This window comes from Pezoporus occidentalis, unplaced genomic scaffold (genome assembly GCF_034315485.1).
Source record: "Pezoporus occidentalis ecotype Australia unplaced genomic scaffold, CSIRO_AGI_Poc_V1 ctg66, whole genome shotgun sequence".
NCBI classification, from domain to species: domain Eukaryota; kingdom Metazoa; phylum Chordata; class Aves; order Psittaciformes; family Psittacidae; genus Pezoporus; species Pezoporus occidentalis.
The window spans coordinates 238546-263504 of record NW_026916009.1 but is presented as its reverse complement, the minus strand read 5'-3'; the positions used below and the strand labels follow the sequence as shown (position 1 = coordinate 263504).

The following is a 24959-nucleotide window of genomic DNA, read 5'->3' as shown; positions in this document are numbered from 1 at the left end:
CAGTTACTCTAGTACCCAGGTAAGTAGGATTCATCAGTGCTATGAATATCCTACATACGTATCATTACTCAGTAACTTGTGACAAAATGTGTACCGTTTACGTACTACTTATAGAAATTACTTATTACTTATAAAAGCACCAAACTTAGTGATGACCAAGTCAGGCTGTGCTACAACTGTAACCAACTGTGAATATTTTAGCTTTCCTATTATTTTTATTCTTTCTTTCTCTCCTAAGCAAAAGATAGGTAAAGTAACTTTTCCATTCTATTATGCTTCCATGAGGAAAGACCTGAATTTCCCTGCAGGCCATGAGGCAAATCTAATTAGAATAACTTAGGATACAAGAGACATCCAAGACATTTGTTTTGCCTTTCTCCACCCAACCTCTGAGAAAAAATTCTTTGCCTGTGGTTTTCAGGTAGTGACCCAGAAGTTTGATGTGGCTGCTTATGTATTGCAGAAACAGTTCATCTGCTTCTCATTAAGAGCTATGCAGTGTTGGTGCTTGAATTGCAGCTTGTTTGAACTACTTCCTCCAAAGAATTCAAAGAGTAAATGACTGCCAAATCATATTCCATATAGAAAAAAAAAAACAAACCAACAACCACAAGTGTAAATATACATTAGAGAAGTTCACTTTTCCTATTCTGTCTTGGGAAGGAGCTACAGAACAAGTAGTTTGTAAAGACTACAGGTAGCATACTTCCCTGCTATGCTCCCCTAAGACATCTGGCTCCAGATGCTCCTCAGAGACTCAGACAATTTTCTGTGCATACACCACTAGAAACTAATTCTCTGAAGACTGCTTCTTCCTGAAATGAATGATTCCTAACCACTTTCTTCAAGACTTTTTAACAACACTTCTCTCTACAACTCCCACATGAACTCTTTCGTGAAGATACTTGTAACAATATATCAGATACTGTACATGTTGCTTCTCCCATACACATTTCATATACAGTAAGGAGTACACTCTTCCAACTCCCTTGTGATACCCCAGCTTTCTGATCTCCTCTTCCTAAGAATAGTGAGACTCCCCTTCTAATTCCGTCCACATCAGCTAATAAATAGCAAATAAACTCCTCTTGGTTTCCTCACATAAGAAGAAGTCTACCCCTGTTCAGAGTTTGAACCTCCATTTGAACAGAAATAATTCATTTATTCCAACTATTTATACCTGATTCAAAGAAGAGGAAACCTTTTATTTTCCTTTAAACACATCTGATAAAAAATTAGCAACTACAATAATATTTCATTTAACAGTCTCCATCTTTTAGGACACCAAAGACATTCAAGTGCAAGTGGTTTATCAGTAATTCTGTTTAGACAAGGACTTAATTAATTCCATGTTTGACTTAAAACATATGAGTAGTCCCTATGAAACTCATGAAATAAATAAGAAACATGAGACAAAAATGGTCTTGTCACTAAGGAGTTGTATGCACTTAAATTTTTGTGTTATATACCAATTTTGCCTGAGGATACATATTCTTATACAGTACTGTGTTTCATTACATCTGAGACATAAATCTGGAGTTATAAAACTGCTACTCCTATGTGCTACTCCCAATCTTGCTCTGAATTGTCAAAATATGAACATTTTAGACATTAAATGATGTTTTCAAAATGTTTTACTGGTCTGAAGAAGTAGAAATCCTAGACTCATTAAAGGCTCCATATAAAGAATGTTATATTCACACTTTTGAAACATTTTTCTTCCTACAGATTTCCAGGTTTTTAACAAGGAAGACACTGTAAGAACTGTGACAATGTTTAGCCTTTCTTTGAGCAATGGAAAACATCATTTTATTATGGGAACTTTCAGCGTTTCTCCTCCAGACAGCTCTCGTCAAGGTAAGACAGCAGACAAAGTTTCCATCTCTGTAAGAAGAGCAAAAACAGTACATATTTTTGCCAACCTCCTAAATACTTACATGTGTAAAGCGATACACAGGGCATCTCAGGAAATGAACTTGGCAGTATCGTGTGGCCTATAGCTTTTCCACATGCTTCTAAGTATTAGGAAGGGATATTGGAGTTGTTCTATAGAATTTTAGTTGCAATTTCTCACATCATTGCAATTTCAAAAACTTAAGTCAAGATAAACCTGGTGTGTCATTAACAACCAAAGGAAATAGCTTCATAATTTATAATGTAGGGATATTTAAAAGGTTTTTCATCTATTGTAACTGGAAGAAGTGGCAGCTGTGGCTGCCACTTACTGAGATTGCCTTCTCTATAGAAAGTAGGAATATATCATTTTTTAGCCTGTTGTCTTTGGGTGTCTCAACCTTTTCTTCTTCTGACAGGCTTATAGACTAAAGATATTGAATGAACTATTTGGTACTGTAACAAACAGAAAAATAAGATGTTTGAGTTCCAGTTTACAAGGTTTTTTTCCTCTGTTAGAAATTTAACTCTTGATTTCTAGATAGTACAGAATAGTAAAATATAGTAAAAAATAGCTTCAAAAACATATAGTAGGACATATAGTAAAACGTGCTTTTCTAATGAGAGTCACTTGGCTTAAAAAGATTTTATATTTACTAATAACCTAAGATAAAATGTGTAATGCTAACTGTATTCTTTATACTCAGATTTTATATTCATGATCTGTGAATGACACAAAAGAAACTTATCAAAACAAGCCTGCTACCATGCAGGCTTGCCCCTACTATCACCATGTCCCAGGCATAGTCAGGATACATCAGACAAACACATTGTATTTATAGTCATTTCTGAATGATTTTATATCTATTTTAAATGAAAGGGACAGAAAATAAGAATACATTACTTAAATTCACACTTAAAATTTGATCTGATCTTTTATGGGGAGAAAAACTCACCCTGACGTAAATATTTTTAACTAGTGATTTTATCACCTCCGTATGGTTGCATTTCTTGTATTTCCTTTAGTGCAACGAGCTTTTCCTATCGGAAAAAAAATAATGGAATGGAAGAATGGAAAGAATGGAGGAGAAAAAAAATAAAAGAAAAACAAACAAAAAACCCAAGCAAACAAAACCCAAACCAAACAACACAGCTTTACTATCACTCATTCTTTTCATCCACTCTAATTTGTAGCACAAACTTAAAATATGTTACAATCAAATAATCCTTACATGTTACTAGTATGACTGAAGACCCTGAAATCTGACAGAAGCTAGAATGTAGAGCTTGGGACCAGTCTTTTTAGTATTTTAAATTTAGTCAACTTAAATTATTCTTGTCTCACTAAGTGCCAAGAAGTCCATGATGAAATTATTTCCCGCCAATTTTGTATTTTCTGAAAAATCCCTAATTCTAATGACATCTGCCCTTCATGCATGCAGAGTCACAGCTATAAAGATCCCAAAGATATGTCTCCTGGTGTATATAAACTACTCTGAATATTACACAAACAAAATCAACATCAGCAACATGGAATGTAGAAACATTAAATTAAAGCTCATATTTCTGTTTTGCACAAAGCTTGCAGAACTTGGGGTGCAAATTCTACGCTCACATAAGTAAACTTATCATTTCCTTTCTGGGCAACAGAACAGTCGTCTGTTCATTTCAATATATTAATAGTACCTTACACTTATAAATACCTGCATTTATTATACTTAAGTGCATATGTGCAGTTTGTCTAACATTTGGTGTCAAGGTCTCAGTATTCAAAATTATACTGGGATGTACCCATAGATGGCAGAATGGGCATATTCTTAGAAGAAATCGTCACCTGAATCAGCTCATGGGCTAAGCATCCCAGAACTCCTTGGGTCTTTTTATTGATTTTAAATTCTGTCATGACTTCCCAGTTACCATTCTGGAACCTCACTGGCATAGAGAAGACAATACCTTCAGGAACACAAAACTGACCTGAAGAAAAGGGAAAATATGACCCAAACATATTATTTCTGATTAAAAGACACTTGCAAAAGTCTGCAACTGTAAGATCTTAGTATAAATGGACACTGCATTCCCTTTTTACTGTAACTTCTTGTTTTATTGGGATTTACATTAATCATAGAAACATAAAATAGTTTTGTTTGGAAGGGACCTCTAAAAGCCATATAGTCCAACCCCCTACAGTGACCAGGAATATTTTCAACTAGATCAGGTTGCTCAGAGCCCCATCCAACCTGATCTTGACTATTTCCAGCGATGGGGCATCCAAGACCTCTCTGGGCAACCTGTGCCAGTGTTTTCACCACCCTTATTTCTTAATAAATTTCTAAAAAAATTTCTTCCTTATATCTAGTTTAAATCACCCCTCTTTTAGCTTAAAATCATTACCCCTTTCTCTACTGCAACAGGCCCTATTAAAAGTCTGTCCCCATCTTTCTTATATGTTCCCTTAAGTACTGGAAGGCTGCTATCTGGTCCACCTGGTGCCTTCTCTTATCCAGCCTGATCAACCCCAGCTCTCTCCACCTTTCTTCATAGGAGAGGTGTTACATCCCTCTGGTCATTTTGGTGGCACTCCTCTGGACCAACTCCAACAGGTCCATATCTTTCCTGCGCTGTAACACAATTGCTGTTAATTTTACATCTTAAAAAGGGGGATTTTTCTTTTTTTTTTTTTTTTAATTTCATACAAGAGTTAAATGGCTGTTGTGAAACCTTCCATTTATTGGGGTACATAACTACATAAGAAGAATACGCTTTCATAGCTTAGGCTTAAAGAACTATGAACAGTCCTTGCACAAAACTCATACTCCAGAAAGCACTTAAACTAACAGACTAAGAGACAATCTGCAACAAGACAGTATTAACCTAAGAGGTGCTTGTAAGAAGTGAGTATCAAATCACAAGCTCTGGAGTGCAAAATTACTTAGATTTGGAGGTTCTTATGCTGAAAAAAATTCTCAGGCTCCCGCTATATCATGATTATTTTACAAGTTTTTATTAAATTAAAAATCTTGAATAAAAATAATATTATACACACTGGGGAAAACTACAAGAGAGTATGTAGTGCAAAAGTAGAGTTACCTTCAGTATGTATTCCCACAGAAACAATCTCCTTAGGAGGAGAGCCGTGGTACCAGTATCTTAGTACAGTGGCCACTGCGTGAGCAGGTAACATTCCTCCATAGCAACAGAGCTGGGAACTCAGTGAACTCTGTGCAGATTGCAATTCTGAGTGGATCCATTCTCTAGCAACAAAAAAGGGAAGAAAAAAGAAGGAAAACTAAGGCAACTGCAGGCAGACTAGTTGTCTAGAGAAAAAAAGAGAACGAACTAAACCTGAGGGAAGAAGACAGTCAAAACTTACTTAGACTTCACTGCTGAAGGCAAGGCACCTAAAGACAAAATAGGGTCTAACAAACAGTGGCTCAAAAGGTAACAACAAGCACTACTTACCTGTGAAAGTCAGGTAACTTACTCAAGTCATAACCTCTATCATTACTATTTACATGTATTACTGTCTTCTGTAAGAACCCAGCCATGAATCATAATCCCCCTGGGCTAGCCACAGGACAAGTGTAGAATAAAAGAAACCCCTGCTGTCCAGTAAATGCTAGGTTTAATCAGAGTGGGAGTTTCAGATAGCCAGGCCTTAGTGTATGTCATATCTGCTGCCTCTCACTACACCACTAACCCTTTCTCCCATACTTTCAACAAGAAGCTATATAGTGCCAGGTATCTTTTCTATGTATGTGAACAAATTGTCTATTTTGGGAAAATGACAATATTAATGCGCTCAGGCTATATGTTCAATGGAATACAGGTACCTCAAGATGTAGACATATGTTTAGTATTATTTCGGAGTTTCTTCATGCATACTAGACATCGAAGTCTGGACTTCCATTACTTCTTATAGGCAGCTCATGATATGATAGAAGAGAAGCACACTTAATGCGTAGGAAAGTATAGTTATAAACAAAGTTGGCAGGAAAGTCAGAACTCAGCTTCTCAACTTCTGTTGCAGACTGAGTACTTCAATTTGAGTTTTCCTTTATTATGCACAGCTCTAGTCACTAAGGACAAATCTTGAAAACAAAAAACCTTTCTTGATGTTTAGTATACAGTTCAGATAACCATGAATTAAAAGCAGTTATCTAGTTTTACCTTAAAAAAAAGATAAAATCTGTACTGTACCTATCATAAATCATACTCAACAAAGGACGTGAAAAATCAGCTGGGCCCCAAATAGCACAGTCATATCCATAAAGTTTTGCATGTGACAAATCAATGTAGTTAGAGCCAGTAATATTGCCCCAAACAATAACGTTTTTAACTCCTGTAATAGAGGAAAATACATAGATTACCAAAGACATAGACAAATACTTTCACAACATAGGCTGGACCATATGACCTAAAGAAATCCCTTTCAAGATGAATTATTCTTCAGTTCAGTGTCCTGCCTCAATAGCAGAAATCATTTGATCTGAAAAAATCAACAGGGTTCTCTATAACATTTGGAATCTCATCACATACTGAAAAAAGAACTTTTCCTGAAAAGAGAAATTTATATCATGTTATTGTACGTAACAGAAAAAACCTAGTAAATACTTAGCTGTCAGAAACCAAAACAAATCTTGTAACAAATATAAAGCAATGTTCCTTTTAAAATCCTGTAAATGCAAAAATAGAAATCCTAAGTAAAAAAATTTATTAAGAAAAAAATATCTCCCTACTTTGGTACAAGAGGAATTTCTCAAGTAACCTGCTGATAGGCTATTCAGCCTATTTATTTATTTTTCTATTTTATTAGGCTCCAAAATGTCTAGACTTGTCATTGATGACCAGGTCCTACCCCTGTAATACTGAAAGAATGCTGATGCTGAGCAGGCCTTTGGAGCACACTTTTGCTATGCAGTGCAGAACCATGTAAATATAACCAAGCTATAAGAATTGACCTGAGGAAGAAAGCTAATTTACCCAGAAATAATACTACAACATAGTTCTACTATGCTATCGTTATCCGCACAACAGTATGTTGTCATGTTTATTCGCAGCTAGTCTGTGTGTCTCCAAAATAATAATGTGCTTCAGAATGCAAATGCAAGTGCTAGTTCCTGACCTGCAGCACAGCTCAGTCCTTCTTAGCATATTTCCAGCATGAAATACGCATCAGAATGACAGGGCTGCATCCAAGAGTTAGCAAAAGAACTGACATTCATGGGATCAGGCACAGATCCAGATAGCAGTAAGCACAGAGAATGGTAGTCACATCCTGGCATTCCCTAGAGCTATACAATTCAGTATAAAGGGTGCACTGCTGTGCTTGCATTCCTGCGTGCATATTAACTGCGTTCTGCAATGTACTCCCAAAGGTGTCCATCCACTGAATTCTCCAGATGTTACCAGAACACATAAATAGTCACCTGCTACATTTGTATTCAGCTTCCTGGCCAGTGTGGCTTTAGTTGCACTTTCCCAGGTTGTCGCAACGGCAATGACATTTTTAGGCTTAATGGACGGGCCATATGTCATAATCATCAGTGCCTTAAGGTTCACAAAGGTTTTTCCTGATGAAATTACTCTGACTTCACTCTTGGCATTCTTCTCAATCAAGGGAGCATATACTTGACAGATCTCACTCACTTCTCTTATGTAGTTCTCACGGGATTGGACTTTACAGTTTAAGAGGACATCATCAAGAACAATGACAACATCGGCTTGAATAAAAGCCTCATCTATTTCAGTGTGCTCTGAAATACTGCGGAGGAGTGGGAGAGCCATGTCTTCAGCTTCCATTACAATACCACAAAGAACTTCCTTAGACTGGTCAGTGTCAAGCAAATGAATACTGATTTCTGTGGTCATGCCAAACACTTCTCCATTTGCCAACAGAGGGATCAGGTGATAACAGATTGGAGTTGATGCACTGACAAGAGAGTGAGATAGAAAAATTATAGTTAACAACTAACCACTGCTTGTTTGGAAGAAGTACAGAAATAAAACCAAAGATCTTTCTTTTGTATTTATGTTTAAACAGACCATCAGTTTGGATTACTCTTTCTGTTATTTTAACAGGTTAAAATGTACAACAGTTGAGTCCTCCTTTCATTTGAAGGTTTTTCCATTCTATACATTCCACACACCACTTAAAAATTGTTGTCTTTAAAGAACCACATTTTTTTAAAAAGATGCTCTGTTAGGACTACCAGAAACAAAGACATTTCTGAAGCTACAACTGTAATAGACACTTTACTTAAGTACTTCCCAAAACATTCAATGCAAGATAGCTGCATTACAAAATTCCTAGGTTATTTTGTAAATACTTGCTTTTCCCTAAGGTGAACTGGGGTGTAAATGTTGCCTGTTCACATCCCTCAACTAACCCAGTGCAAAACATAAGATAAGTAGGAATGATTTCTAAATTATATACTGAATGCTCATAGTGAGGGGTGCAGAACCTGATTCAAATCAGCAAATTACAGATAACTTCAGGTGATTACACCTATTATATGTGATAGGAAAAAGCGCTTTCTTTTGAAACTAAGTGAAACTTCATAGATATTCTTCTTATTCTCACCCGGTGATCCAGATCTGCAAAGGCTTGATAAGATTTTTAGCCTCTTCCTCCTCTTTTTCAACTTCAATATACTCCTGGAGGTTTTCCTCAGCAATGCTTAACATTTCCTCACTCAACATCCTTGAGGTGATGCCGTAATAGTGCTAAGAACAAAAAGGATTATCTCTAACCAAACTACAACCCAAACACAGCAAGGTAACATTAGAAGGATAGCTCTATTTAGATTTCAAGGATGAATAAAGAACAACAGTGTTATAAGAAGCTGTAAAATATGTGTTTACAGTATTAAAGGCAGCTCATTACCTGAGCATATTCCAGAAAATCATTAAGTCCTCCCAGAAGCAGACCCTTCCCTCCACGGTCCAACAGTTCTCTCCAAATGATAGGAGAACATCTGTGTTCCCATCTATTCATTTCACAGGTGTCATGAAGCCACTGCTAATGTAAACATCCCCACCAAAAGGTTTTAATGCTTTTTCACAACTGATAACAATTAAGTGTCACAGTTATAAACATTCTTATTTCCTGTCAACGCAGAGTCATAGAATCAAGTGCTTCACAACTTATGTATCACTGCATGCAAAGTAGTGGGGATAACACAAGGCAAGGCATGGTGATTCACTGTGATACCTCTGCAAAAGATCTAACTTCTGCTTGGTTTTACTGTTGTAATTGTGTTTAGTTGTCTTAATGGTACTGAAAATAGCAATGCTGTGAAGCAGCAAGTAATCCGCAGATTCCTATTTAGCTGCAGAATGTAGGTAAATTGCTATTCAGTTAACTATTTGAGTTACTTGGCTGAGGTGTCAAGCAAAATATAAGAGGTACAAAACATCATAGTACTGTCTATCTCATGAATTAATACTGCATTCTTTTCAGTTCCTCACAGGGACTACAGTGAAGCCATGGCAACACATCTACAACAAAAGTACCCAGAAAAGCCCATCACATCGTAAACAAGTATGTGAGGTTTAATTTCATACTGCCATTGTCATTCAAAGCCCTTGAATGCCAGAAATATTCTTGATAAGTAACAACTCTGAAGGTATATGCAATCACGGTGTGCAAAAGATTTACAGGATGAGCAGCCATTTATACATAATAAAAACATAATGAACTTGAATTTCTTACTGACAAAACACAGCTCGAGGCTGGCCCACAGTTTGTGCCCATCTTCGTGCTAAGATTCACAAGAATGCCAGTCTCTCACAACATTCAAACCTTTCCCCCGGCTAGCTCTTGTACATCCAAAGCTGCTTCTGCAGCACCTTTATCCACATATCAAAACACAGGAGAAGAGATGCCGGACCCAAGCCATGGGGCACCTCACAAGGATGTGACTCACAATCCCTTACCTCCCATTTGTCGGGGTGCTGAGTGATCTTGTGAACCCTGAAGTTCGGTAAGTTAGCCTGAAGATAGTCTGCCAGGAGTTCAGCTTTGGCATAGTAAGGGCAGTTAGCCTTACCTGTGAACACAGCGACACCACCACAAACACAAGATGTTGTGACATTAACTGATAAGGGCTTATACAGACCGAACGCTTTTAAATCGCACTGATTAGCAGAGTTTCACATAACCAGCATCCTGTGAGTTCCAAGAAAGTAACGGAGCAGACACATGAGCCAGCTAAGAAAGGGCAATTTCTGGGGTAGAACAGCCTCTTCAGCAAGTGTTTAAGTGGCTGAGGGTGTCACCCCGGGGGGAGGAGGCACAGCAGGAGAGGCAGTCCCCTCATGACGGGACGAAGGCGCCTCACCTGCCACCACCACCTTGGCCATGAGCGCCGCTCCCCCCAACGGTGGCTTCGGCGTTGCTCGGCAACGCGCCGCGCTCCGGGGCGGTTTGTCCCTCGGCCCGCGCCGTCGCTCTCGCGAGGCTTCGAGAGGAGAGAGCGCGGGGGGAGGGCAGGGGCCTCGGTGTCATGGCGCCGCCGCGTGAGAGGTAACGGCGACCGGGCGGCGGGGGTCTGGTGGTTGGCGCAACCCGTCCCGGCGCGGCTGAGGCGGGCAGCGGGCGGCACGGGCCGGGCGGGACAGGGGGGTGCCCCGCTGCTGCGGCCGGGTGCTGTGAGCCCATGCAGAGCCGCCGAAAGGCCTCTTGTCTCCTGGCGCCGGGCCTTGGGCCCGCACCTCCTGTACCGTATCCCCTTGGGCAGCGTTCCCAGTGCCCGCAGAAAGCGAGCCCGAAACCGAAAAACTGCCCGCTGGTGCCTCCAGTGTTGCCAGTGGTACGGCGGCACGGGGCTGGGTCAGGCTGTTGGCTGTGGCCGCAGCCAGGCCAGGCGGGATTCTGTTCAGCGGCGCTGAAAGTTGGCAGTGACGCACCAGAGCCGTGCCAGGGGCAAGAGAAACGCCTGTTGGGAAGAGGCTTTCCCTCCCGCATGGCTTTTGGTTAAAACAGCAAAGAATGTGGATACCCAGGATGAGTTTGGCTTGTGTTGAGATCTCTAGAGCATAAGAGATCCAGTAGAAGTCTCACTGCAAATCATTTTCCAGGGATCGTTTTCCAGATGTTCATGGGTTTGCTTGCTTGGTTGGTTTGTTGTTTCCTGTAAAAAGTCGTGCATAATTAGGTAATTGAAACTTTAGTAATTGAAAGTTCGGTCACTAATCCGTAATTTTCAATTGTTTTTACAGATGAGTGATGTTACACAGTTCCTCCAGGATCTATTCTGGTAGAATTTCATCCGATGCCTCATGCTGAGTTGGCATTTAAGAGCTATTCATGAGACATCAGTCACAATGAATAATAAAATAAATTATTTGTTAAGCACCGTAAGGTGCATGCATAGGTGCAATTCTGTGCTCACTCCCAAATCTTCAGTCACAACCAGAAAACGCGTGTTATGGATTTGCAGGTACAGGGAGCCTCTGGAAAAGGTGAACTTCAGGCGATTACTATTAAATATTTTTCCTCCTTTTTGTGGCCCATCTCTTCGATTTCTATCTCAAAAGACAGATGTTTTTAGTACGGGTGCTAAAATAGAACCAGAGAAGAGTACAGAGGCTTTGGTAGGTGAGGAGACTCCCCAGAGCTCCTTGGAACTTGAAAAGTTAGATGATTCTGGGAGCCCCAAAGAGAAGCACGTAGCAGATCGTAGTGAACTGTTCTATACTAGTCTCCAGAAATGTACCTGTCCTAGCGATGCGCTGGACTTGTACGAGTCCGCTGTTTCCATTAAGCACTTCACAAACTGTTTAACTATGGTGTGGAGGCTCTTCAAAAACCTGTCTGAAGAGCAGCAGCGTTACGAGAAGCAGCTGATCTTTGAGCACCCGGCTTTTGTCAAGCTTTGTCAGCAGCTGCTGCGGGATGCCCGAAGGATGATGCGGGGTGACCTGGTGTTCAGTCTGCACGCCCTGGTGAACCTGGGTGTTCCTCAGAACACTCTCCTGGTCCAGACTTTGGTGAGGGTGTGCCAAGTAAGTATCAAAATCCCTTGTCTCCTAAATTTGGACTGAAACCTCCGAGCTAACTTTGGGATGCAACATCAGAGAGAGTTGGGTTATATCTCTGGTTTAGTCTGATGTTCTGTGGAAACAGCTCCCATAGGGTGTGTACGTCCAATGTCCTTAATTTTTGAAACCACTGCCTGATTTCAGAAGGATTTAATAGAAGTCTCAAAAATCATGACCTTTGTCAAATCAACTAAATTTGACTGATGAGAGACCTTGTAGCTCACTGCAGTATTAAAGTTCATGAACTGACTTCTTAGGGTGGAAGATGATGGCAAGCACCATATGCCAAGTTATGTGGATTGAGTGGTTGTTTTTCTTTTCTGAAACTTTTACTGGTCTGAAATAATCTGACATTGTGAAAACTTTAACAGGAGAAACTCAATCAATTTGATAACCGATGCATCTCAGTTTTGGCAACTACCTTAGCAGGGATGGATAAAGACAAGAATGTGAGCGCTCTTCAAGCTGGATTACAGTGAGAAAAATACATCTTTCACATGTTCTTCATATTTAAATGTTTGAATATATGTCTTAGAAATCATGGGGGGAATGCGCATAAAAGACATGCTGTGGCTTTAGGATGACAGTGGTCAGATAACAGCAGTACAAGACAGTGATTTTTGGCATTGTTTTTGCAGTTCCAAGCAGAAAGGCTTCCGATGACACTGGGTGCTAGACTGCTCTGCAGAGGATTCATATTGTGACTGCAGCTCCAGTACTGTGGTTTTTTTGTGATGCCAGTCAAGTCACTTTGCATAGCTATGACTCTTTATCTGTGTGTAGAAAGGAGGTAATGAGACTAGCTTGCTTTGTGAAGTATTTAGATTTGTCATGACAAAAAATGCTGTGCAACAGCCAGGGAATATTTTCTTTTAATTTAATAAGTAAAAATTAAAAATGAAGGCAAATTTAGACTTTTTCTGTGCATCCAGCAAGGCCTGCTGGGGAGTGTAGTTATTTTTTATCTGGGCCAAGGAAGTTTACATGGGTAACCAATCTATGCACTCCCATGAGATTGTTTTTACTGAGGCTGTCACAAAATTTGCCTTGGCTTTTGATCCTTTGTATCTGGTCCTGTTTTGCAAAGGTAGATGTGTTAGTGATATGCAGAAAACAGATTCTCCGGGAAGCTCAGGTACAAATTCCTTGTTAAGTTGGTGGAAAGAAGGACATCCATCTACAGCTCTTGATGTCTGGAGCTCTTGCCCATTTGCAGGAAGCTGCATCTGCAGGGTGAATTTCAGAGCAATGCACTGCCTTAGCGACGCTTCATATTTTTGTAGCTGTGCAGGTATATTTAAGGGTGATTCAGATATAACAATAAAATACCTCCTCCTGAGCTGGAAAAGGAGATGCTAGGATGCAGAACTCCATCTTGTTCTTATGATCTCTCCATGTTATCGTCTCGCCTTCTGTTTCTGCAGCCACAGCACTTGTTTGGGTGTTTTGCCTCACTTGCACCTAGTTGGTGGTGTCCATCCCTGAGTTTGCTAGCTGCTTCAGAACTTACCTGCACAGAGATGATTCTGTGATAAAAATGTGCTGCTTTCTGGTTGGTTGGTTGTTTTTTTTTGCCTGCAGAACAGTGTTAATTCCTTGAAGTTTAACAGCACTCACATCTGCACAGTCACATGTGCAGGCTGGTCAGGTGTCCCTGCTGTTAATGTATCAGTAGCAACACTCATCTATCGCGATAACATTAAGAAAGCATGTATCATTATTTCCATGTGCAAAATGTCTGTGCTGCAGCCACATCTTGTAGAGATATGCCAGCCTTGAAAAAAAGGAGGTGGGAGAGGAGCAGGAAATAACAGCTTAGTTTGGGAGTAAGTCAGTGAGGAAGAGTGGGGGTACCTACCTATTTCTGGTGAAGGTATGACAGCTCTATTTAAACAGTTCCTCTCTCTAGCTCAAGTCCTTCTGTGTGTTTCTTCATCAGATTGCTAGTGGAGCAGCGCATTACAAGTATCAGAGACATCTTTATACTGCATAACCTGATGAGATGCATGGGAAGAGAGACTCCAGTCTTTCTGAAAAAGAAATTAGAGGTAATTTAGTTGTAGGCCCATTTTTACTACCACAAAGCTTGTGCTCTTGCATTGTTCATAAATTGTGTATGGTTCTTTTCAGACAGTTAAAGAGAAAGTACAGTAGACAGGTTAAATGCATTTGCTCTACTAATCATAGCCCAGTTGCAGAAAGAACTTGGATTTGGATGTTGGGAATAGCCCACCATTAAAAGGGGCAGAAAGCAGTGGAGATGGCAAGAGGAATCAAGGCAATAAAATATGAGTGCCTTCACCTCTTGTTTGGGTTGGCCACATGGTATTTTACAGAAGCACTTACAGGCTGTTCCCTGAATCCCTTACCCAGCTTGTGGCTGGAAGATAAGACAGAAAACTAGTCTGTGATGGGGCTGTGTCCAGTAATGGTATGGGTGAGCAATAGTGGCTTGGAGGACCAATGGCACTGAGATGGCAGGAGAACTCATCTAACTCATGGCCTTATCTTTCTGTGTATCTGAAAGGTCCCTTGGGAAATACAGTGATTGAGAGTAGGCTGTAAGTTTTATGGTGGGGTATGCTGGGTTTCTTTCCCTGATTTAAAGGCATTTTTTGAAACCTTTCAGATAAGGCCTGCTAGTGGTTTCATCACATAGCTGTAGGGCTCTGAAGTCAGAGTTTGTAATAGCATTTGTGAGGAGATGAGGGAAGATACCATTGATGGGAAACTGGGCAAGAATAGATCAGTGCAGGGGGCTCACGCAATATGTTAGGTGTAAGTAAATCATAAAACCTTGGGCAAGGTACCACTTTTACAAGATGGTGACAAGCTGGCTGTGTAGGAATACGGAACTGAGAAGTAAGTACCATTTTTCCATGTTAACTGAGGGAGCACTTAATTTTGTGAGCCCACTGGGTGCTATTTCTAATACTGTGTAATTTCTATTGTAGATAATTTTATATTTAACCTTTGATATGCATGCAGTAAGAATATTGTGTTTTAATAGCCAGTATAGTTTGTAGTCTCATTTTTACTGTCATATCAATCTAATTACTGCTTCAATAAATGAGGTCTCTTTTGTGGCATCAGAGCTGGCCGCCTGTGCATCAGACCACATCTATAGCTGGGTGTCTGTGTTAGGGATAGGCCACTCGGTGTGGTATTGGATCATTTTGAAGGCTTACAGCTTTCACACACATCCAGAACAGTAATTGGAGTACTATTAAATGATTCAACTGTGACAGTTATATTTCTGCTACTTTTTCAAGAGTTGGTAAAAGATATATATTCAAAGTAGTGGGAAATGAGCTTATTGAGACTTTTTTAAAAAAAACATAAAGGCAGATTGCTGGGAACTTGCATAGTGACATGGCTCTAGAACACTTGATCTGCTATAATTGTGTATTTAGAAATTGAGAGTAATTACTTTACACTTTTGCTGTTTGTTGCTCCTTTTTCTTTCATGTAAACCTGAACAGGCTAAGGAATTTGTGAAAGTTTTGGTAAAAATGCCTTCACCAGAGAGCAGTGATAATATACCTGAAGAATGAAGGATTAATAAACTCTAATTCACTTTAGATGGCAGTTTTGAAAGAGGTAGACCATCTGACTTTCCCGAATGCTCTGCGTATGTTTTTGGCTCTTGTTGCAATGAATTATTGTTCCATTCCAATCCTGAATGCCTGCAGTAAAAAGATCCAGGGTAAGAAAAAAATGTTTATTAAATTCCCTTCCTTATACCAAATGCTTCCTAATTGTCTTATCTCCCTTTTCTGATTTCCTTTAAAACTCAGGAACATTTTTTGTTTACACTACATTTTAGTGATGTGTTTAACAAGCATCAGGACGGAAAATTACTGATGGACAATGAAAACAAATAGCTCTTATTGTCTCTGCCCTTCTTAACATTTACCTGAATTACATTTTTTTCTCTGCATTTTTCTATATGTAGAATTTAGGAAAAAGAATGGAATTTTAGGAAGAAAAAGCAGATTTCAGATAAACTTAAATCTGAATCGGAAGTGGACATCGTACAAGATGGATTGGTGGCTTAGCGTGAATAGTTGATAAGCTAAAGGGAATGTAATGTTTCCCTGATTAACTGGATTCAGATATTGAATGTTGCTTAGTAACTGACCTCATGCTGCAGCCCAGAAAATAATTAAATGAAAGGTAATGCTTTCATCTTTCTCCATACTTTTACAATACATTTCTTAGGTATATGTGGTCAGTATAAATTGATTCAGACTTAAAATACATCTGAATTTGTATATAAAAACACATTAAGATAGGAAAATAGCATTATTAACATAAATGAACCAGGAGTGTTTGGGATTCATATACAGCCTTTATTTCTCCTGGTTCTTAAGTGTTAGGACATACTGGCTTCTCCCATAGGACTTTCATCACACTTAGTACACAGGCTAGATGGCATACACACAATGAGCAGCTACTCTTGTTATTTTCCACCCTAGCTTTCCCATGGCAGAGTCTCGGACATCCAATTCTTAGAAAAATAATAGAGTGCTACAGGAATAGGAACCTATTGTTCTGGGAGGAACCTAGAACAAGGAAATTCTTAGGTTTTTATTTCATTAAACTCAGTTCACAAGTGTCTTGGCCCAGTGGTGTATTTTGGTCTCGTTCTTCTCATGCACCATTGGGTTCTTTCATTGTCTCCAGGCAGGCTGTAAATTCCTTCCTGTCTCTCCTGGTTGTAGCTAACAGGTGCAACTCCTTTATCTTCCAGTTTGCAGTGGTCTCAGGGCCTCTGTTTTCATAACAGCGCAGGTTGTAAATTAAGTTCAACTTTATTTAGGTGGTAGTTAATTGCTTGAGACCTAAGGCTCTAGCAACTTCAGCTTCCCATGCTAAGCCACTACTCATGCTAAGCAAAACCACTCAGTCAAAAGAACTCACTTAAAGGAATTCAGTTAATTAAACTTAATTCACAACAATTTAGTACTTCTTTTTCTGCATTTTTTTAGTACAGGTTCTCAGGGCAAATGATGCTCTGGGGTCAGAGTGTTCAATTTCTGGACAGAAGTCACCCCTATCAGAGGCTCCTGATGGTATATGAAGAGGAGGGAAGAGCACGCTTTAGGGCTGAAGGGGGAAAAGAATTCTCTAGCAGGTTTTCCAAGTTCTGTCCTGTTTGTGGGGCTCTCAAGAAAGTGGCCTCCTCTCCCATATCTGGAGACGTGGCCAGAATTGTAATAACTTCATAGGTACTTCCTGAGTTAAATTTTGCAGCAGCAAGGGAGCGACCCAGTGGTGATACTAACTTTCTAATTACACAGAAGAGAGATTAAGGTCAGAGTGACCAGCGACACGAGATTCCATTAGCCTGTTTTCTTTAAGAATACCTAGCATTACAAATCACTTTATTTGATACACAGCTCTCATTGGCTTCCATCACAGTTGTCAGCACTCAGCAGTTCAAGAAAGGAGGTAACAGTGTTTTATGCTGAGCCTGGAAAATCATTGAGCACAACTCAGAGGAGTTCAATTTTCAGGAATTACTTTCCTGCTATCCTCTTGAGTCCTCTGGCAGAGGAAGAAATAAAGTCTAGTTCTATGGGGTGCTGATCCTACTGCTGTAACTGTGCTCTTTTCTCTTGTGCTTACTGTCTTTATGACACGTATGAATCTCATTGCAACGAGCAGAGTTGTTGAAGAGAGAACAGATATGTTCAAGAGACAGCACTGTTCTTCAGTACTTAATCCTTTTCATCTCAGGATTAGGTCCATCTTGTGTGGCAAATGAAGCAGCAGTCCTGTGCAGAAGTCTGTTGTCATCTGGCACTCAATCTGTGTCATCACTGCTTATATGCCAGGAGGTTGTGTTACGGTTCTGGGTTTTCCAGTTTGACATACAGTAATGCTTTAGTGCTTGACAGCCTTTAGTGCTTTTTAGACATAGATTCCTATTTGTGGTTTCCTCCTGCTTGTAAAACCAAATGGGGGGGAAAAAGTAAATTTCATCATGTGCTAATATCTGATCAGTCAGCAGCTTTAGATCCACCTCTTTGTTATGGCCTCAGTGGACATGTTGAGCTGGACAGCCCAAAGGTTCAGTCAGTGCTGAAGCGGCTAGCCTGAGGGATTCCATGCTGAGTGCAGGCAGGTGCTGAAAATCAAGAATCCTGGAACAGAAGATGTTCTGGGAAAGCAATCTTCTTGCTGCTTGTGTTCATTTGTCCCCATTTTCTGATTTATCATTCTAGCTTGACTCAGCCTCAGTTTCTTCATGTGTTCTAGCTCACTTGGCTTTGCCTGGGTAGTCTCACTCTATTCCACAGTTCCTTACCGGATTTTGTTTGTTTTTCCCCCTGGCATTCGTCCCTCATCCAAACTGTTCCCACAATGTCTCCACCCTACATTTCCTGTTGCTTTGCTTCATTTGGCCTTCTTTTTGCTCTTCTGTTACAGAGCATATCCATGATATTCCATTTCGGCAGCTAATTGTCATTCTGGAAGCTTGTTACAGTCTCCAGTACCGTAATGTGAAACTGTTTTCAGCATTAGCAGACTACGTTAATTCTACTGCCAGCATTTGGGACAAAAGACAGGTAAATCTGAGACCAAATAATTTTACAGTGATACTAGTAGAGTATCTGGTGCTTTCCATCTTACCTTTCCTCATGTTTATGTTTGATCTTTGGAGAACAGATTTTCTTAGGAATACCAGTCTGATGAAGTTGATACAGTTAGATTTTTAAAATGCTCTTCTATTTTTTGATGAATAAAGAAACAAGAAATAAAATGGGTGTTATATTTTGAAAAATTTGCTTTCATTAGTAATGCCTTTTCTGAAATCAGCGTTGGATCCACTTCACTGGCTTTCTTGACCTTATAAAACTATCTTTTCTTTTAGATTATGCTTTTTCTTTCTGCCTGCGAGACACTTGGCTTTCAGCCTACTGAGTTGATGGGTATTTTTGCTGAGAAGGTGACAGAAGACCCTGAATTCCTCAACTTGAAAAACCTTATGATTGTTCTCCGAGTATATTCACGACTCAACTATGTTCCCAGAGACCAAAATCATCTGTAGGTTTTCATTTAGAATGCATGATAATACACTGTGTAGTCACTGTAGAGTAATGTATGGCAACTAGTATTTTGATTTCAATTATGCAAAGGGTTAGTAATCCTGTTTTTTTAATCTGTAAGGTAAATTTGCTGTGTCTTTTCACATTTTTTTTCTACATAGGATTTTTTTCTCTGCAACTGAAAATGGAGACATTGTTTCTAGAGTGATCAGGCTACTAAATCTGTTGATAGGTAGCTGTATCCCCAAAGAATAATCAAAAGCTAATTTTAAGATTACACAACATATGATTATACATGATAACAAAGATTTCTAGCTTGTATTTTTGTTTGAAATCTGTATTTTATATAGCCTTATTTGTGTATTTAGATACTTTTCTTCTGCTTTTGGAAAAGGTTTTTTGAGACTCTTCATAGCTGCTTGAATAAGTTCCTCCCTCAGATTTCCAACACAGAACTGCTGAAGGTGGCATATTCATTTTGCATCTTAGGATACCTTCCTCATCATGCACTTGATACACTGATGCAAAAGGACAGCAGGAATGAACTTCTACTGTCAGGTCAGGCATTACTTTATCATCTTTTTTTAAAAGTGATATTCTGCCTCCATTTGTAATTTGTTGTAATTGTGTTAAAAGTTTAGAATTTAAAGAATGCAAACATGATTAATAGTAAATTTGAAGTCCTGTAGGTGAGGCTAACATAGTAATGGTGATCTAAGTGATCTCTTTCTCCACTAGGGCATCAGGCTTGTCTTAGGCCCCATAATTTCAACAGCTGAACAGTAGGTGTGCACATGGAGAGAGGTGAATACGAGATCCATGGAAAAAGAAGTGTGTAAGAGCCAGGGGTTCCATCTTCAACAGATGTTGAGGCATTTTTAAAAGCACAGGAAGTCTCAGCCTTTGTAAACCAACTTTAGTACCTGAAATCATGAGTCAAATTTATACTTTTTGTTCTGTTGTTGTGCTGAGTTATAGTGAGGAGCTTGGAATTTGTTTGTAGTAGAATTTGGTTTCCACATTACAATTCTCTACAGCCAGTAGATTAATTCAGCAAAGTAGAAATTCAGTGTAGAGTAAACCACTGTATCTTGCTGTTGAGTGTGCTGTGACTGAACATAAAAGCTGTAAAGCTGTAACGCTGTAACTGCTTATACTGTGTGCAGCTTAGTACTATTACAAAGTACAGTTTCTAAATTATCACCAAGTCTGATATTGCTTTTTTGTTTTATAAATAGCCTTCTGGTTGTCTGGATTTTATAAATGTTTTCGTTCATACTTTCTCATTCCATGTTGGACTCCTTAAGTCTCTTGTAGTAACTGACAGCATGCACAGAGCTGTGTACAATAGAGGGGAAAGATGGATAAGCAGACAGGTCTCAGCTGTAGACTTCAATATTATTATTGAATTGGTTATGTATATTTAACAATACATTGAAGATAATATTCTGTAAAGAAACAATTGGGTTTTGATTTCTATATTGAAATTCATTTGCTCTGCTAGAACAGAATGACGATAAAATGAAAAATTCTGTGAGATGATACATTGGATTTAATATTTTCTTGCGTCCTTTTTCAGAAGATCCTCACAGAGAACAAAAGGAAATTATGCTTCGCTGTGTGAAAGTGTGTATGGAACTTGATAGCCCTTCCTTCACAAAGCCTGCATTTGTACTGACTGAGAATTCCTCCTCATTAGTATCTCTTAATCTCAGAAAGGCTCGGCAGGCACTGATAGAACTTCTGGGAGATGAGAACATGTTTCAGCAAAATGTTCAGCTGCCATATAAATATCATATTGGTATGAAGCCAAATTACTGTTACATTCTTTTTAATGTAGATTTATAATCCCCAGAATAATAAGATGGCAATAAATTTGCATAGGGTGCAAGTGATTAAAAGTGTAGACATAGTCTTTTAACAAATGATGTTGTTGATTGGTGAATATACTTTCTAGGATGCTTATGTTAAAGCATTTAAGTCCATTTACTAAAACTTTATGATTGCTCTTATTTACAAAACTGAGTTGGACTTTCTGTTAAGCATCAGTGAGCAGATGTTAATTGTACATAAATCCAATATGGCCAACTGTTTTACAGAGTTGACATGTCAGTACTAAATCACATGAGAAACAAAGCTAAACAGCAGCTGCCTTTTGTTAAGTTCTGGCTAAGGTTTGGGTTTTATTTTCATTTATGAAATGGGATATGACTTTCGACAGGTAATTGTTTCATAACATTTGGTTTCTTTTATATTTTTATATTGCTTAAGTTTTTTGCCAGGTTACCAGTTTTTCTGTATTTGTAATACTTTTCTTTCTAAATATTTCTAATGAGGCATCAGATTATAGGAAAATCTGAGTAAGGATGACAGCAGTACTTTCTTTGGACTATGATTTCACTTGCATAAAGTTACATCAACAGTTTGGTTTTTTTTTTTGAGATGTGCAAGCTATAGCTATTTATATTGGTTACAGGGAGGGAAAAGTCATCAGTAATATATAAATTACTGAGAAACAGCTATTAGAAACAGGGCAATGATGGCATCTGTTAACTTTTTCAAATGAGCTGTTCATTTGAAAGCAGTTTGAACAATTAATGTTTTCTTTTGTTTTCCAGATTTTGAAATCAAAATAGATACAGACAGAAAGAAGGTGCTCCCAATACCTGCAACAGATGATCACACTGACTCAAGTGTTCAAAGGTGTCTTTTTTGACTGCATGTTTTTCTAGCAGAATAGTTTTATTTGTATGTATTCCATCCAGTTACTTCTTTAGTTCAATGATTAGCATAAGCAAAGTACATAACTTGTTAGTTGTGCTCACTGAAATAGACAAAAAATGCCATGCCAGTTCAGAGCAGCAACTCATCCAGCTCACTACCTTCTTCTAGCAGAGGCTAAAACTTAATGTTTCAGAGAAAGAGGCAGGAAACATCACAGTAATCTGATACTTGTACTTCAAAACCTGTATCCATTATGACTGAAATCCCTTCCAAGAAATTGCTACATTATGGTTTTAAAATTCCAAGTATTTGTGTGTCCAATGAAGCATTCAGTTATTCTCTTAAGTCTCTAAAATGTGCATCTCAGTGGTATGTTATGGCAATTAATTCAGCTGCTGAAATGTAATTTAATTAAAAGGGATCATCATACCACATTTTAGTGATGAAATTAATCTTGTGTGGAAGAGTGACCTCCCAATAACTGAAGTGGGACATACATCATTTAAGTAATGCTTAAGTAGAATTAGGTAATACACATTTATGTGCTGGATCACTGCACAGCAACATATTTTGTACAGTTTGGTTTTTGGGAAAAGAGAGCTAGTGAATGGTGTAGCAGAAGTTCACTGCCAGGCTTCCAAGGCATTCAGCTTTCCTCACCCTTCCAAGCAGGCTTTTATGGCTGGAAGTAATTGATTCTAAATATTATCAAAGGATCAGAGTAAATGCAGAAGCTGTCAAAATAATGTAGAATTTTGTATGATCTATTTCCTTCTCACTGTGGGAGAGGTAAAGATCTAAGGAGAAAATTCCATTGTAGGTATTTGGGTAGATGCTGGTGCTTCTGTGAAGCTCATGGAAGAAGAGAGGGTCTAAATTAATGAAGTCTGGAGAAGGAAAAAGATAATGGAATTTGTGCAGTACTGATATTTTTACCTATCAGATAGAAAGCTCTGTATTCTGCAGTGTTAAAAGACATCATTGAATCATTGTTTTAAAAATGCTTATTCTGCATTTGTACAATGGAGTCTTGCCTACTCTTCTTGGTTGTAGACTGGCTTTACTCTTTGTTCCTCTGTCTGCCTTCTGTTTGGGTTCAACACACCCCCAAGGGAAGCTGGCAATGAAGAAGCGGCATCTAAATAAACTGGGCTATCATGTAATTCTGGTAAGAGTTACTCTGTCTGTCCTGTTATCAGCACAGTGATGAGTATGTGTGGTAGAACAGGCTTTGTAGTTAATGGTGAGCCTCATCTAGAGAGGTAATTGTATAGCTGGTGTCCCTGGGGAGAAGGGACAGAAAAACTCTAAAAGATAAGCTACCACTTACCATTATCAGCAAAATAAATATAATCACAGTTCAGGGAAAATGAAAGGTCAAGCCCCTGAATTGCTTTTTACCTAAAGAATTATGAGTCTTTGACATATTTCCCTGATTTTTATAGAATAGATGATTCAAGTCAGCTTGTTTTCAAAATACAGTGACTCTCTATGGCCTTCCCATGACTGAGCACTTAGTTTGAGGGACCAGCCTAGTTTGCTGAATACAAGAGAACTAACGTACTCTGTTTCCTTTCTTCCAGATCTTGAACAAGAAGTTTCAGGAAATGACAAACGAAGATGCTGTTGAGTTTTTGAAAGGAAAAATTTATCCAGAAAATCCTTTCCCTCCTTCTGAAGTGGCTGTGCAAGATAATAATTAAAATAAACATTTTGGGTCTCCTGATCTTTCTTTTTCCTGTGTAATTAATGTAAGGTTTTAACAGAAGAGATAAGCAGTTTTGTACACAACTGCCTACTGCAAAGTATCACAGATTGAGAGAAGCCTATAGAAAGAACAGTGCTGATAGTGGGGGTCTTCTTTAACAGAAGGAGCTACTTGATTAACCCAAAAGCATCCTGACATGCATTGCTGTTGAAATGTCTAAATTTTATCTTCACTTTGCTTCCCCTCCCCATGCCCCAAGTCAACTTTTTCTCCTCTGGGTCAGGGAAAGGAACGTTCTTGGTGACATTTACTGGTAAAATCCATTTGTTGTACTGGACTTGCTGAAGTCCTTAGTAAGAGCATTGGAATGCTCAAATTACATATATTTGCCAACAACAGCTTGCTTGTTTCTGCAGTGTAATCTGATCTTCAGTCACAATTTTGCTGTACTACAGCCACAGCCCAATCGTCATGAAGGGGAACAGCAGTACTTCCTACAGTTACTGTGTGCTACCTAACCGTGGTGCCCTTGCTTCACTTTCTAGCTCCAAGCACTACGTTCTTTGTCTTTCTGAAGTAGCGTGGACACATGGTTACCATATTACAATGATGAGATAAAAACGGTGATAAGGTGAAAAGAAAATAATGCGCTTAAAAAAAATTCACTGTCCAACTTCTTACAGAACCTATAGGTAGGATATGGTTCACATTTATGGAGGAAACTGCAACTAAAGCAGCATTGTCGCAGCAGTCTGGCATAAAGAGCAGAGAGCGCTGTTCAGCATTTCAGTCTCTGAAATGCAGCACATGCAGTAAAGCAGATTTGATGCAGTTGTGAAACTGAACCACCAGAGCAGGGTTCATCTGCTTAAGTTTGTTGTGCACTCGTTTTGGATCCACTGCTTTAAGAAAGCCTTAGCTGTACAGCAGACTGGTCAGACCCATCCTGATGTTCTGAGCTGGCTGACTGACTCATGGTCCCAGCCTGTGCTGAAGGAGATCTGAAATACTCCGTGCTGGAGAGCCTGGTAGTGCTCAGAGCTGTGTTTGAGCAAGCATTTGGTGCTGGTCAAAGATGAAGCCCTGCAAACACAGCTAATGGAGTGTCAGCTGCGGCTCCTGTCTGGGCTGGGGAACTGTTTCCTCTGCTTTGAGCTTTTTCAGTCAGGTCCTCAGTAGCAGGTATGTAGCTCACATCTCTTCAGGGACAAAACACCAGGCAGGGAGGTATGCTGTTCTCCTGGGTGCTGACAGCCTGGACAGAATTAGCCACCGGTGGACACAAAATGGTATAGCATGTTGGATTAAGTTAGCTGATCACCATCTTTTCTTTCTTTTTTCAAACACCTTACAGGTGGGTGGAAATTTATACAGGCAGTATGGAAGTGTAGTAGTCTGCCGTAGTGATCACCTTGCTTATTAAAATATCTTGCTTTATTCTTTCTGAATAACTTAAGTCGTTACTAAGTCACCTACACCGATTCATAGTTCCAAGCAGTATGTAGCTGCTGCCGGAGACGTCAGAGCTGTGGGTTTCT

At 39.2% G+C, this 24959-nt stretch overlaps 2 protein-coding genes across 8 annotated transcripts; one reads left to right on the top strand and one right to left on the bottom strand.

The window, feature by feature from the left end:
* Positions 1–1424: 1424 nt before the first annotated feature.
* MDH1B (malate dehydrogenase 1B) lies at positions 1425–10367 on the bottom strand. Of its 7 annotated transcripts, none has more exons than XM_062640703.1 (10): positions 10233–10367; positions 9829–9941; positions 8777–8911; positions 8474–8616; positions 7320–7822; positions 6091–6232; positions 4981–5144; positions 3728–3867; positions 2850–2934; positions 1425–1884 (listed from the first exon to the last, which is right to left on the bottom strand). In XM_062640703.1, the coding sequence occupies exons 1-9, from the start codon at positions 10252–10254 to the stop codon at positions 2866–2868; spliced, it is 1431 nt and encodes a 476-aa protein (XP_062496687.1). In that variant the 5' UTR covers positions 10255–10367; the 3' UTR covers positions 1425–1884; positions 2850–2865. The 7 variants fall into 7 exon arrangements, with proteins under 7 accessions (XP_062496687.1, XP_062496688.1, XP_062496689.1 ...); XM_062640704.1 differs by having other exon boundaries at positions 8777–8908; XM_062640705.1 differs by having other exon boundaries at positions 8777–8867; positions 10233–10343.
* Positions 10364–23439, top strand: FASTKD2 (FAST kinase domains 2). The gene is made up of 12 exons (XM_062640701.1): positions 10364–10417; positions 11113–11898; positions 12306–12409; positions 13874–13982; positions 15517–15640; positions 18370–18509; positions 18815–18987; positions 19384–19547; positions 20569–20790; positions 21608–21692; positions 22767–22881; positions 23297–23439. The coding sequence occupies exons 2-12, from the start codon at positions 11173–11175 to the stop codon at positions 23414–23416; spliced, it is 2082 nt and encodes a 693-aa protein (XP_062496685.1). The 5' UTR covers positions 10364–10417; positions 11113–11172; the 3' UTR covers positions 23417–23439.
* The last annotated feature ends 1520 nt before the right edge of the window (positions 23440–24959 follow it).

Excerpts from the sequence above, each read along its gene's own strand:
- FASTKD2 (XM_062640701.1), top strand. The coding sequence starts at position 11,173 with ATGCTGAGTTGGCATTTAAGAGCTATTCATGAGACATCAGTCACAATG. Across the intron at positions 11,899-12,305 it reads CTTTGGTGAGGGTGTGCCAA|GAGAAACTCAATCAATTTGA; the intron begins GTAAGTATCAAA and ends AAACTTTAACAG. Across the intron at positions 15,641-18,369 it reads CTGCAGTAAAAAGATCCAGG|AGCATATCCATGATATTCCA; the intron begins GTAAGAAAAAAA and ends CTTCTGTTACAG.
- MDH1B (XM_062640703.1), bottom strand. The coding sequence starts at position 10,254 with ATGGCCAAGGTGGTGGTGGCAG. Across the intron at positions 8,617-8,776 it reads ATTTTCTGGAATATGCTCAG|CACTATTACGGCATCACCTC; the intron begins GTAATGAGCTGC and ends TTTTGTTCTTAG. Across the intron at positions 7,823-8,473 it reads TTGCAGATCTGGATCACCGG|TGCATCAACTCCAATCTGTT; the intron begins GTGAGAATAAGA and ends CTCTCTTGTCAG.